The sequence below is a fragment of the Mycetomoellerius zeteki genome, unplaced genomic scaffold, assembly GCF_001594055.1.
Source record: "Mycetomoellerius zeteki isolate Tzet28-1 unplaced genomic scaffold, Tzet1.0 scaffold19, whole genome shotgun sequence".
Lineage (NCBI taxonomy): Eukaryota > Metazoa > Arthropoda > Insecta > Hymenoptera > Formicidae > Mycetomoellerius > Mycetomoellerius zeteki.
This window is the reverse complement of record NW_017256854.1, coordinates 1,777,039-1,792,148: the sequence shown is the minus strand read 5'-3', so window position 1 is coordinate 1,792,148 and position 15,110 is coordinate 1,777,039. Positions and strand designations below refer to the sequence as shown.

General features: G+C 37.3%; 1 protein-coding gene across 1 annotated transcript in view; it reads left to right on the top strand.

The window, feature by feature from the left end:
• The window catches only part of olf413 (DBH like monooxygenase olf413), a 234,811-nt gene that overhangs the window by 116,432 nt on the left and 103,269 nt on the right, over positions 1-15,110 (top strand). The window contains exon 3 of the mRNA XM_018446888.1: positions 9,941-10,221. Coding sequence (XP_018302390.1) covers positions 9,941-10,221 — 281 coding nt within the window. The remainder of the gene's footprint in view (positions 1-9,940; positions 10,222-15,110) is intronic.

Genomic DNA, 15,110 nt, shown 5'->3' with positions numbered 1-15,110 from the left:
TAACTCTGAATTTTTCCACATTTTTTAAAAGCCTAAATAGTAAAAACTTGAACTGGACAAAAAAGAATCAAATGTAAGGAAGCAAAAGTATGCAGACGGAAGATTAAATATGACACAATTTACGATAGTAGAAAATTTTCTGCAAGTTGCAATGTCGAATCGAGCGAAAAATAAACGGAAAGAGAAAATTCCTGACTAACCAACTCATCAATATTATGGCAATCAGAGCAGGTCCCAAGTTGCGGCTGGAGATTGATTAAAGCTGAGAAAAAACTCCCCCTTTCTGAATCCACCATGGGAGTTTTCGTGTCTTCGGACGGTAAACCCATTTCATTAATGCGTTCGACGGCTCGTCGCGCGCTTCGCGATATCGCTCACGTAACTCCTTCCGACGTTGCGTGCGTCGTTAAAGTAACGTGCACGGTCGCGATTAGCGAGGGAACCGTGCATTAAACGGCGCACCAAGTTCCAGCAGTCTTACGCAGAGTCACGTACATATACTCATTTGTAGCTGTCGCAATCACGGATAAGACCATTTTTTCTTCTCTACCTTTTTTTTATTTATAGGGACATTGTTGAATTTTTTTGTTAGCTAATCGAACGAGAAAAGAAGTGTGTCGCGTACCAGCCACGCTAGGAATTAATCCTTCATTCTCATCGTATGAGATGTGTATCCGAGGAAAAGGAGAAAATATAACACAACGTACGTTCTCGTCAGCTTGACGTTGCGGAAATTTGAATTGGTAATTTCGTGAAACGGATATATCTTTCCGTGAAAAACAATTCTCCGAGAACAATGATGTATGCCACCGGTAATATTTTAAGTTTAGCGGATGTGTGTTTTTTTTTCAGATTTTAAATCCCCTCGTACGTTCTACCGACCTGCCGTTGGAGTAGCATAATTAAACTTGTATATTCATAGCGATAAGCTGTAACGAGTGTTTTGTCGCACAAATAGTTTTTAGCAGTTAACAAAATGGAATTGTCGATGCCGCCGATATATTGAGACACGTCGACTCTTCGCGATCACTGATCCCGTTATTTCCACGCGGATGACGCGTTCATTCTATTAATCCGCCATCTCCGCTTGTCGTTCAGCTCGATCATCATCCGTAGTGCGTTCTGACTCCGGATGCCCGATCGCGATAATAACGCAATTTGGATCGCGTCCCAGACATCTTCACACCACATCGAACGATTTTACGGGCGTTAATTGGTACGTTCGGTGCCTGCTATGTCGGCTTATATATCCTTCCTTTCTCGTTTTTTTTTTCTGACATCTGAAGAGGACCGATGTCAGTCTGATGGATGGGATGCAGTCGTGTGCATACGAGGAGACGCTCGATATTAGTTCGTCGACCTCGTTCGCCACTCAAGACAGTATGGTGTTGAAATATTTAAATTCGGTGGAACTGTCAACATCCGCTATAAAATTCCACAAATATCGATATATATATATATATATACTTTTTAGTATTCAAAGTACGGTTTTAAAGTATCTAAAAATGTAGGTAGATACAGATCTGAAAATAATTTTATCGGATTATCAAATAATTATGTAGAACGCTCAAGCTGGTTGTTAAAATGTTAAAACTTTTTATAACATTACCCATCGTGCTTGCACTAAATCTATAGTGTCAAATTTAACTTAACGTGAGTCTCCACTGCTCCTACTAAATATATCATTATTTTTTACCAAAACAATAATTATGATATATAATATTTAGTAGGAGCAGTTATAGATTTAATATAGTGTGAGAGAGTTTCCTAGATAATTATTTTAATAGTTCAACAAAATTATTTTCAGATTTGTCTATCTAAATTTTTAAATTTTTTAACGAAATCGCTGTTTCTGTGTGCTAATGGTAAAATAATTGCTGATAGTGGATCTGCATGATATATTTACTCTGCTTATCTTGAAGAATATAATGTCCATGACGATTTGTGTTACTATATTTTATTCATTAATCGTGTTTGCTGAAAATATAAAAATTTTATTTTGTTTGATCTTATTCAGGCATCAGGAAGGTATATACAGATACAATGTTTGGAGACACTTATTGATCGCGTAAATACGTCGGCGAGACGATATTTCCAATGGTATTATAGTAGACTGAGCTGGAGATTCGGGCGCGTTGAAATTTATGTGAAATTCCAAGCGGATCTCTACCTACATATATACTCGCGCGATCGCGAATCCAAGTTTTGCTTTTGACATTTGTCGGCGATATCGTGCTTTATTTGTTCCCCGATGCTGCCGCATACATCGCGGCCGCCGTTTTTGCATACACCGACGACGTCGGGGACGACGCGATGCGCTTTCTTTCGGATAAATCAATATGCCGGCGCGCCGGTAAACAAGTAAATCAACGCGGGGTAACGACGCGCTACACGGAAATTCACCGTTCGACAATTGTGCTCGCATGTCCTGGAGTGTTTTGTGAGAATATAATTTAGTTTGACATATATGTATGTTTTCTAACGTCTCCTTTTATCGTTGTCTTAAAATAAAATTTGAGATTACCAGATTTTTTTCGAAACAAGGTGATTCCACACTGAGAGAAAAATAGTCGAAGTATTGCGAAGCAAATGTCACTTACGTTTTTTTTTTCGATATTTATTAGTCATAAAAAAATTTGATCGTAATGACGAAATATACATTTCTATGAAATATATCTCATTTCTGTGAAATATATATTATTAATTATAAATTATTAATTATAATTATTATATTAATTAATTATCGGCGCACGTAATAAACATGAAAACTTGTGGTGAAATTAGATAAGATGTTGCAGGTATTCTCGAAGATACGCAGTAATAAAATGATGAACGTATCAAATGTACGTGTCTTAAAATTTCAATAAGTGAAATTTATTAATTTTAAACTTATAATATTAATTTTTTTCTATCATTATAAATGAATCTTTTAATTTTTAGTAGATATCCTAGATTTTTATATCTGAAATTGCAAATTATAGAAATGCAATTTAAAATTTTATTTAGATAATTTTAAATAGAAGAGAAATTTATAAACCAACTCCATACAATCATACATAAAATTATACACATTAAAATTTTTATTATAAAATACCTGAATAAAAAGACAAAAATTTGCGATCTTTTACGCGTTCTCAGATGAAAGAAATGTAATACAAAGAGAGCGAATTCGATTGATCATCACCCTCGTACATGTACATGCAGCATGTACTATCACCGCGTGAATTTGTACATGCGAGAGACCCTCGATTCCGATGGGTCCTCGCACTCGGTCGGACGCTCATTATTTGCCAACTCGCCCATTCACGCCTCCGTACACGCGACATGTCGATTTATCGGGCGACCAACATTTCGATTCGCGTCGTTTTCGCGAAAGCGGTCCTCGATTTATTTATCTTAGGGAGGAGTTTGCACCGACCGAGGGGGTGGTTTATCATCCTCATGCGGCATCGCATCCCGTTGCGCTGGCGTCGGTGTGTATACATGGCGGTTTCGCAATATCGAACTCGAATTGTATATTTCCCTTTACGAAAATTTTAAAAGTAAAAAATGAAATTTTTCCAGATGAATCGATTATTTACGTATTATTAATTAACATAATAATTAAATTAATTGTTTATTTAATTTAGTTCATTTCTTTAAAAAAGATTAGTTTGATGTATCGCAAATATAGGTACTTTAATTTTTTCACTTTATTTTGGCACATATACATATATTATAAAATAATATTAAATTATAATCATTTTCATGTTATATGAAAAAAATTATTTTGCTGAATTATTTAAGAATTTAGCTACAGACTTGAAAATAATTTTGTTAAATTATCAAAATAATTGTGTAGGAAACTTGAATGTTGCAGAAAATTTGTATATTCTAGCAGTATTCGTATTCCACATAATTATTTTGATTGCTCAGCAAAAAATTGCAGATTCGTATCTAGATAAATTTTTAAATACTTCAGCAAAACCGTTCTTTCCGTGTATGAATGAACATTTATACATAAATCTACATTGTAAAAGATATCCGAAAGCATCGAAAGCTCAAATATTAAAAAATTTAAATGTCAGGAAAACACAATGTATGATAAAACCTTTTTTCGCGCAATTCGCAAAATTTTAATTAGCGCAGTTTACATTAAAAATTCGAAAATCATGAAAAAAAATTTATCGCGACCTTATTTCCGTAGGATGTGGTTTCTACGTTTGATGCGAACCTTAGCGAAACACCCTGTATAAGGAAAACCGTGCCAGGGTGATGTCGCCGGTGCCAGGACGCAATTGGAGAGCAATCGACTGAACGACACGCCGCAAATCAAACCGTATCCGCGCGTAGTTTCATCCTCTTCGAGCTGCGCTGCGCTGCGTCATTCGTCCCTTTCGCTACATCCCCCTTCGCCCGGCATAGTGTCCGCGTTCACCCTTTTGGTTGCGCCTCCGCTGTGTCCTCTCAATTTGAGTCGGCGTTTCTCCGGTGCGCGGGAGCGGTCCAGGCAGCTGCTGCAACCGATGCATCACCTCGACGTTTCGTGAGTCGCACGCGCCGCTACTGTTAATTGCATCGATTGTTTTCGGGCCGCTGATCGTTTCGACGTCGGCGGATAGTCATTGGATAAGCCAAAGAGGATTAAACAGAGGAGAAGTTACACGGCGACAGTGTGCCAGTCTGTAGATTTACGGTGCAGTGTGGTGGAAATGAACGCGAGCAACAGTATTTTTAACTGGCCGTTGGTGGAACAACAGCGAAACTTTTATTGAAAAACTATTTTTTCCCATAATTCTGTAGCTGTTTTAATAAAAACAAATTTTATAATTAACTTTATTCTAGTAAAGACAAATTTTAATTACGTTTTTTAAAATTAGTTAACAATGCTTGAGAATTAATAATTAGAGAACAATGTACATAACAATGTACTATGCCACACAATTACGATTTCCCGTGGTAGAAATGAACATTCTACAATAACAGTTTTTAACTGATTAATGGAGCAATAGCGAAACTTTTATTGCAAAATAATTTTTTCCATAATTTCATTCTAGTAAAAGGAAAGAAATTTTAATTTGATTTTTGAATTAATTAATAGTACTTATTTATTAATAATTGAAGAATTACACATATAGTTGTACGTCTCTAATAAACTTTAAATTCTTTCTTAGAATATCTCTAACAATAAATATTTTATACAGTATATCTTGTAAGATAGAAACTTAGAATATACATATAATATTACGAGTATAATGTATAGGTACGATTATAATGCGCGCTTTATATATATATTTTATAATATAACATTAAAGTAATTCAATATTCATATATAAGCAATTCTATAATAAAAAAGCTAGATATAACTTTTGAATTTATTGTACAAACATCTACAATTCTTTCTCTCGTGTTACAGATAATAATACAAATATATTTCATTTGAATCTTCGTGAAATCGATTCGTTGCGATTTCCCTTGTCGAAAAATTGTTCCTACTAAAAATTAATCAACATAATTTTCAACTAAATCATTCATTTATACCTGCTAACTTGCCTTTAAAATTACCGCATTATAATGACGGCTCGATCAAATTAATGTTTAATTCATGTCGCTTAGTTGGAATTCACGTAAGCTCGTGTTACGCATCCAATTGCCGATACATCGGTTTTGTTAATCGGCAGAATTAGCCGACGTACTCCTTTGTATGCAAGTTCGAACGGTCCAATTATTTCCACGTAACGTCGCGTTCCTGATACGCGTATCCCACCCATTGCATATCCCGTTATTGCTGATTGAATCGATCGGTTTTAATTTCGCGGTTACTGCGCCAGTACCGTAAATCAGGCCAATTGCGATGCACGCTGTCAGCAATGCCGTGGCACCTTGACCCCCATTAAATCACATGGTTCCTGATTTGACCATTGTGTTTTTTATTTTTACTATGAAGGTCGTGAGCCTTATTTTATCAAAGTTATTTCTACTTTTGTCGTATCTCAACTGCCATTACCATGTTAGAAAACATAATCATTCTTATCAGCGATTTTTATTTACTCGAAACACATTTTGTTAACTCTTTGTGCGTTTTGATCACAATCGTTAGCGGTTAAAAATTAGCCTAAAAAAAAGGTTTATTTTTTATTGTCGAGTAACCATATTGTTTGGAGCATATATTCGTTTGTGCAAAATGTAATCCTGTTAAACTCATTGCACAATTACATCGCAAATATCCGCAACGGTAAACATCAGTTCGAACCGCGCGATCGCAAAGGATTAAACCAGTTCGGCTGATGTTTGGCGCCGAACTCGTCGATGATTTCCGCGCGTGTACACGCCGGATTGGCTTACTATTTGCGGCGAATCGGCCGATGCACCGCGCCATTGTCGCCGTTAATTGAAACGATCGTTTGCAGATCCATGGTCGATTTCTGGTCGGGAGATTCGGCCCACCTCGGCCTCCTCTCTCTCTCTCCCACTTTTGTTCCATAGGTCGCACGTGCGTATCATGATACGCAGGTGCACGCGATCAGCATTCTGCATTTTTATCACTACACTTTGGAGATCGATGATCTCGATGAAGCGCGCACTCCGGCTTGATCGTCTCCTCTCTCTCGCGGTCGCCAGGCAAAAAAAGCATTGAAAAAGCGTTGTACAGAATGAGCTACAAGCTGTGTAACAAACACGAACAGAGTTTATGACGCTTGAAGAAAAATAGATTCCATATAACTTTGATATTCTTAAGCTTTATTTACGGAGCAGCTCCATTTACATTTGAATCCAAAATGACTTCGATCATTCGTTGTAATAATAAATTATTAGTGCGCCAGTTTTTACCGAATCTGCCATATTTCCAATTTTAGTTTCAATAAATTCATTGTTAAAATATATTTCAACAATTCTGGAATTTACTAGTCGCCTGGCAGAAACTACTGCACAATCCGCGCAAACAATGCACCAATATTTCCCGTTTTTACCAATTTATTGAAACGTCCGAATATAGCGTTTCTCCCCGATATTTTCAATCGAATAAATTTCACTGCAAAAAATTCTCGGCGTGCGTATTTAGCTGCACCTGCGATCTCGAGGATGGCGCGCGCTCGTAGTTGTAGCCTCTACAGTAATCTCGCCCTTAACTCGCGCCGTGCTCGGCGCGAAGCGCTTACTCCGCAAGTACAAATTGACTTTTTTTCCCTTCCCCCTGCGGGACGTGCCTGATTGCTGAAAATGCAAAATAAACGGTAGCGCGGCTATCCCGCCGACCTCAATCCGGGCCCATCCTTTTTTCGAGACACGCGCACGGTAAAACGAGAAATTCTCTTTGTTCGCGGATTCATTCCAGCGGAAACTTAATTTTCTCGCGTTTCCTCTCGAAGCTCCGTTGATCCACCCCGTGTCCGTCGTTATGCCCGAAGAAACAAAGCGTTATCGCCGATAAAGAGGTCAATAGTATTTTTATCGGGGAATCGGCGATAATGTCTTAGTTGAATGGCGGTCCATTAAGCTTGCCCTGTCTGATTCTTGAAAATGCAATAGCGAGCAGCGCTGGCGTGAGGATAAATTAATCGTGACGTTGATCGTTATTTATGAATATTTCTGCTTGGGAAAACGAGGCAGATGGCTTACTCGTCGGATATGTTTCCGCGGTATGAATATAAGCATTATTCCGTTGACGGTTAAAACGAGTTGGACGTCGTAATATTGTTGATACTCCTCTTTTTAATACATGCGTTCTTAATATTTTGCTCAAGAAAATTCTTCATGAAAATTGACGAGATTTACGAGACATGGAAACGAGATTTTCGATCATTCTGAATATTTTATCTGATATGCTCTTGATACGAGATTCGAGTAACGATCGTAATATTTTACAATAAGTACTCTATGTAGTTTTGATTGATGTTTTCGGTCCATTGTGTATGTTACTGTTATTTATTAATATCTAACAATCATAAATGTAGAAACTACCCAGGTCACAAATTAAAACGAGCTATATTAGGTGTACATTGTGATAATATTTATTTTGTTCAAAACTATAACTTTCACGGAACGTTTCGACTTCACTTGATCTTCATCAGCCGTGAATAAAATTTATAACCCCATACAATGAAAAACTCGAAATTAATTCATAATAAATTAATTATATAATTAATGCATGATATTGATTATCAACTTTACTTTGAGATATCTTTATTAATATCTTCTAAGATATCTATGAGCATCAATATGATTAAATTGCTTGTCAATTTAATTTGTATAATATTACTGTTCTAGTTTTGTTAGGATTGCATTTGAAGACTAAAAGTTAAATTCAGTGTGTAATTTATAGTATTGAATACGTATTAATTCACACTAAATTATGTACTAAAGATATTCGGCTTGTCCGTTTAGGATTTTTATTTCCGATTTATTGTCTATTCACCTTAAAAAAGATACTGTATTTAATATAGTGTTATTTAAGTTATTGTACTTAATCATAATATAATATTGTTATACATGTGTTCATACTATAACTTTCACGGAACGTTTCGACTTCACTTGATCTTCATCAGCCGTGAATAAAATTTATAACCCCATACAATGAAAAACTCGAAATTAATTCATGATAAATTAATTATATAATAAATTGATTATAATACGAATATTTTGTCCTTCTACCAAATATTTATTCGATATGATTTCCTTTAATTGGACTGCGCTGTGTCACACTCAGCAAACATAATAGTGATTAAAAGAGTCGCATTTTTTTGGCGCATACTGTATATAATTATATATATAAGCGTAAATATATAATATATACATCAGAAAAAGAACGATTTTATCGAAAGAGCTACAATGCTGGATACAGATCTAAAAATAATTTTGCTGGATTATCATAGTAATTTTATTGGAAATTTAAATTGCTAGAATATCCAAATTTTTTGCAGCATTACAGCATTATTTTTTAGTTTCCAACGTTATTTTGATGGTTTCAAATGAAATTATTTTCAGATCTGTATCCAGTAATTTGAGATATTTCAGTAAAATCGTTCTTCCGTTATATAAACCAAATTTAGACACAGCAGAAAATTTTTTAAATGAGGTAGAATTTGAAATATAGCTGTACCTTTATACAAGACTAATTTAAGCAGTCCTATTTTCTGTCTGGCGCGATACACGGTATTTTTGCGTGAAAAAGAACGAAATGAACCGCAAAGAGGTTGAAACAGTTTCAAGTAGAACGCAAGCGTAAATGGCTGCTGCATTGCCTGTGCTTAAGAACGATAAAACACGATGCGTACGACTATCGTGCGAGTTATGTGAGAAAGCAAGGGCTGTGCACGATGCGCAAATACACACAGCATGCACCAGTGATCATTTGCGGTTTAAACACAGCTGATATCTCCGAAACCGTCCGTTGCGTAAGTAATGGGCAACAACGGTGACACGAAGCACACAACTATTGCAATATCGAAGAAAAATATCCGCATGTTCAATACACTCATTTGAAAGTTCAACGGTTTTGTTGTCTTTGAAAATGCAACCAACTGCACCGTACCGTATACATTGTTTCTCTACATTTAGCATTTTACTGTATTACCATGCTATTTCTCGAAAACGTTTAATGATACAAAATTATATTTTACAGTAGAGATTTATTAAACTTTTTATTATATATTTATATATAATGCAAAAGCTTCAAACGAGCAGTAAGTCTTTTTATCAAACGGTAAATTATGTTTAATAATTTCAGTTTATATTATTGTTAATCATTCAGCGAACGTCATCTGTAATCGTTTAATTTTGTATGAAATTCCGTATTTGATGAAACTCAGAGAGTATCTTGCCTCGTAATATGCGGAATACATTATGTGAATAAACATTATTCCTCGGTCTCTTATCCATTAAGCGGATTACATCTCTAAGTAGCATAAATTACCTCCGTAAATAAGACAGTTGCTTCAGGTATGCATCGCTCCTGTTTCAGATGTTTTGAGCAGCACACCGCACGGAAAGATGAAGACTGCGGTCGGTACATTCTTTCTTTTGCTCGTCATCAGCGGCGTCGTCTCCGTCGAATGGAAGCACAGTGCTGTCCTGGACAACAATTTCTTGGTGCTCTGGACGCCCGATGAGAAGGACGTTACATTCGAGATCCAAGTGAAGACCCTCGGCTACGTCGGGCTCGGTTTCACGAAGGATGATGGCCGCGCCGGAGCTGACATGGTCATCGGATGGGTCGATAACAACGGTCAGGTTCACCTTCAAGTGAGTATCTTTTTATACTGTATCAGGTAATATCTAATTTCTCGCGGTCACCAGCACATCTCTTTTAGTCATCTTGCGTGGCTGTACTAAAAAATAGATGTGCACTTTCGTGCGTCACAATTACGGGCAATACATTCACAAAAAAACGATGATCCAATCTACATCAAGTATGTCTAAAAACATAGCAATCCAGTATAGCATCTCTGATGAGAAATCGTACGAACAAAAAACAACCATTTTGCAGCTTTTCAAATTTAAAATGGAATATATTAATTTAATAAAATAACGGAAATTAAATTTCTGTTGAAATAAAGAATTATTTAAAATACGTAAAAAAATATGATTTTATTCATAAATTTACACTTTTGAAAATTAATCCGTTAAAAGACTTCAGGTTTTCGTTATCGTATCACTTTTTAACAAGGCCGTCGATGCGAAATTTATCATTTACTACAATTTATCACTTTAATAGAAATTACCTACATTCCTATACCGTTCCTATGCGCTGTTGATTTCTGTTTCGGACACACAGAGAGCTACAAATGGAAATCGTTATCGCACAGAGCATTCACATTAAAGCTCACTGATATTTAAATCAACCACGCCGACGTCCTACTTGTGTACGCAAAGTGCCTGGGGGGAGAGGGGGAAGGGGGGCGAGAGGGCGAGAGTAATCGAGAATAATTATTTCCGTGCTACTGATCGAGTGGAGTTCCCTCTTTGAATATTGTAAAGTCCGCCCTGGCACGCCAACATCGACGATGGAACGCGCTTAATGGTAGTCATTCGGGAGATAAGTAATGGCTCTCCCGTTTCGATCGGCGCATCGGATAGTTATCAATCATGCCCACTAAAGCCGGCAGGCTGTCATTACGCGTTCTTCTCATTTTGCACGACACTCGGTACATCGAGGACTTGCCCGCGGAGGCGAGTTGCCTTACGTAATTTTTCCGCGAAAATGCGGTTCCCTGCATAACGTGCCTATCACATTGATGCTGTCCATCTTCATCGCGACGAAGAGAATCCGCGCGACTGTTACGTAAGTGTGGTCGCAATTTGCATTAACTATCAAGCTCTTACAGATATTTGATACAGTTTCTCTCTCTCCCCTTCTTTTCTCTCTTTTTCTTTCAAAAATGATATGTGAATTTCAAACAGAGCACATTCAACCTGTAACCATTATAGAATCGCACCAAAAAATCGTGGCTTTTTGATGAACGAGAAAATCCAATGTTGCAAATAAGGAAGTTAAATTATTATTTTTTACATAGAGAAAAATGATCTGGTTGGATTAAATAGTAATTCTGGTGGAAAACGGACAAATCAGAATTTTCTGATTAAATCAACTAGATGAGTTCAACTCATTCTAGTTGAGTTAATTAGAGAATTCTGATTGATATAATTATTCTGGTAAAAATAAGAATTTTAGTAGATTTTACCAGAAATATTGTATCAATCAGAATTCCGGTTATCTCAACTAGAATTCTAATAAATTTAACCAGAAAATTCTGATTCGTCCATTTTCAACCAGAAATTTTTTTCAATATAATTGTCTTACGACAACTTACGACGATCTCGCTCGAGATCGAATCGATGTAGATAACGCGGTCTATCATCTTTCGTTGAACTCAATAAAAGAAAAATCCTGATGATCACGTAGCTCCGACTTTGCTATTTAATTCCGCGATAGCGAGGCCGAGGTCCGCAAACTTCCCCCGGATATATCATGAGCTGTCCGCACTGCGGTTAGTTCCGACGCCGCGGTAATAGTTCGGAGTTAATACCGCGTGCATGTGCGACGTGAGTGCCGGCGGTGATGGTTCTTTGAATAACAAGGCGTCATTCAAAGGGACGCCGACGTGTCCGTGGCACGCCAAAGAGAGAAAAGCTTCTCCGGGCCAGGCGGTAATCTAGTTCGCGCGATTTCCACATGAACGGCTACGAGAATTCCGTGCCAAGCCGCACGGTGCGTTATTTTCGGCTGCTTTTCTTTTTGTAAATTTAAAACGTCGTTAGTCGCGCATTTGGGAACACTCGGGATCCCTCTTCATAGACCGGACGCGACGAGGATTACACGCTATCCATCCTTTCATCAGCGTTACGCAGCCGTTGACAGTTTCTGGCCCGGTTCTTCGCCGAGAGGATAGGTGCGTCGCTTTCTTCTTCATCTTCCTTTTTTCTGTTCTCTTTTCCGTATCTCTCTTCGTGTGGCAAGCGAACTGAATCAACTGAGAAAGGGGAGAGCGCTCGTCGCGTCGCACAAGCTTTTTTACCGTATTTTTACCGACCACGCAGCGAAACATTCATTTCGCTTCGCCATTATCCCCCAGTTATCCCCCTCCCGCATAGATTTATCAGCGGCTACTTTGCGCTTGGCTTTTCGTTGCATGTTAGGCGTCAAAGGAACACCGCAAATGCTCCCTCTGCCTATTTTTATTTCAGTACGAGCGTGTAATGCCGTGGCGTTATTAAATTTCTCAGCGGGATTATAACGCGTTGTACCAGATTTTTATGAAGTCAAAGAATATTGTGATAAAGCTATTCAAACGAAGATATAAAAGAAACATATCATATTCTTATTACTTATCGTATAATTTTGGTAGTAATTAATACTATGTGACACATTAAGTTTATTGATTTGAAGATACAATTATCTATCAGGTAGTTGAAATTTGATATCATTAAATTGTTGATTTTTTATTATATAAATCTTCTAGAAATGAGTATGCATATTCATAATGCTATAATATTTTATACATTGTTGGAAAATTACAATTTTTTATTATAGAGAGCCTTTATAGGCTAATTTTTTTCCTTTTGTTTTTTAGAAGACCGGAAAATGTCGTATATCCGACTTGAAGAAATTGCTTTCTCGGATATCCGATCGGATATTGAATATCCGATGTTACATTCTGTCCGGATATCCGATATCTGGTATCTGGTAATTTTACGATCCGATGCATCCCTAATAAATAGTTATCTAATAGATAATTGTATCTTCTTCATTAAATAAAGAAATATGATAATTAATGTAAATTGTAGATACATTATCAAATATTAATGATATGGAGTTTTATTTTGCTTTAATTACTATTTTATCGATTTTGATACAAAAGATATTTGATTAATGGAACATACAATTTATTATGTAGTTGATATAATAAAAATTTAAAACGTAAGACTTAATTGTCACAATATTTTATGACATCTACGATATTTAAATTTATAAGGAAGGACGAGATGTTAAAACTTCTCGTTCATCTTCATTTAAAAACCGCGAATTCGCTTCTGCAACAAATGGGCTGCTTATATTTATGCGATTGTGATTGGTAGCGTCGGGCACATCGCGTTTACATTATAGAGACCTCCCGACGTTTCTTACAAAATGGAAAGCAGTCCTAACCGGGAGGACGGGATATAGGAAAGCAATCTTCCACGACGAGTATCGCGAGGGTCGACTGAGAGTGGTTAGGTGGGTAACGCATAGATCGGTATCTACATAGGCATCTTTACGTCAGTGTTTCCCAAATGGCGTTCCCCGGAATGCCAAATAAAATAAAAATGGAAAACTTAATTTATAGCCTCGTATCATGAATTTATTTATTTAATTTGTTCCGACTGTTTCTTGTAACTTGCATATGAGTGCTCTTTAATATCGTTCCCCTTTTATGAAAATTGAATTCGATTGAATCTTGCGAAAGAAAAGATACTGTAATCTAAATTCAGATATGCGTTACTATTATTATACAGAAATGAGATAAAATTTTAAATCAACGATATCAGTCGAAAATGTACAAGTTTTGCAAGCGTATTGTCGAAATTTAAAGTTTAATTGGCATTTTTTAACATCATTTCTTTACAATATATGTATGCAATTATACAGTAATTTATACGGATTTAGCATAAATACACGGAAAGAACGGTTTTGCTGAAGTATTAAAAAATTTAGCTACATACACAGATCTGGAAACAATTTTGTTGGATCATCAAAATAATGTGAAACGTTAAGAAACGTTAATAACAATACTGCAAAAGATTGTAATATTCTAGCAACTACACAATTTGAGTATCTTACATAATTATTTTGATGGTCCAAAGGAAATTCTTTTCAGATCTATATCTATCTAAATTTTTAGATGCTTCAGCAAAACCGTTTCTTCCGTGATACAACGTATATGGACTGATGAAAGTCTATGCGACGCACGCAAGGAAACGGTATTAGAAAATAAAAAAAAATATCACGGTCTTTCCCTTGAAGTCGACCGCAATTACGAGCTCTATGACGTATTCCGAGGAATTCAGTCGCCGTATAACAAATTGGGAAACACTGCTTCACGTGGATGGGATAGATGGAGAGGAGATAGTCGGTCTGCAGATCGCGTCCGTCTCGCGTGTCCGCAATTTTTCCGGCAGAATCGTTGCCCGCTCGTTCCATAATGCATACCGTGCACCGCGCAATGCCCTGTACGATGCGGCCGCGTCGCCGGACGTTCTCATACGCTGTGAAAGAGAGGAGAGTCGATAGAGGCGGAGGTGGTGGTCGCAGAAGGGGTAGCGGAGAGTCGGGCGGTGAAAAGAGGAGAGAAAGAGAGAACGACTGGCATCTCCAATGGGAGCGAGAAGCTTTTTCGTTATGATCGTAATCTTAGAACCAGACCAGCCGCGGGCATCCCGGACCAGCCGGACGACTGCTACTCCGCTCGATTTCTTACTCGTCTCTACGGCCGTCCCTCCGGTCGATACACGACTTTAATTCCGCCATTTGCGGGGGCGATATATACGCATCGGAGAACGACGCCCCGCTGCAGCAATCCGATATGCACGCCGCGCCGAGAGATCGCTCGAGCGTTTGTCCACGTCGAGGACTGGCGTGTAACGAGCAAAATCAC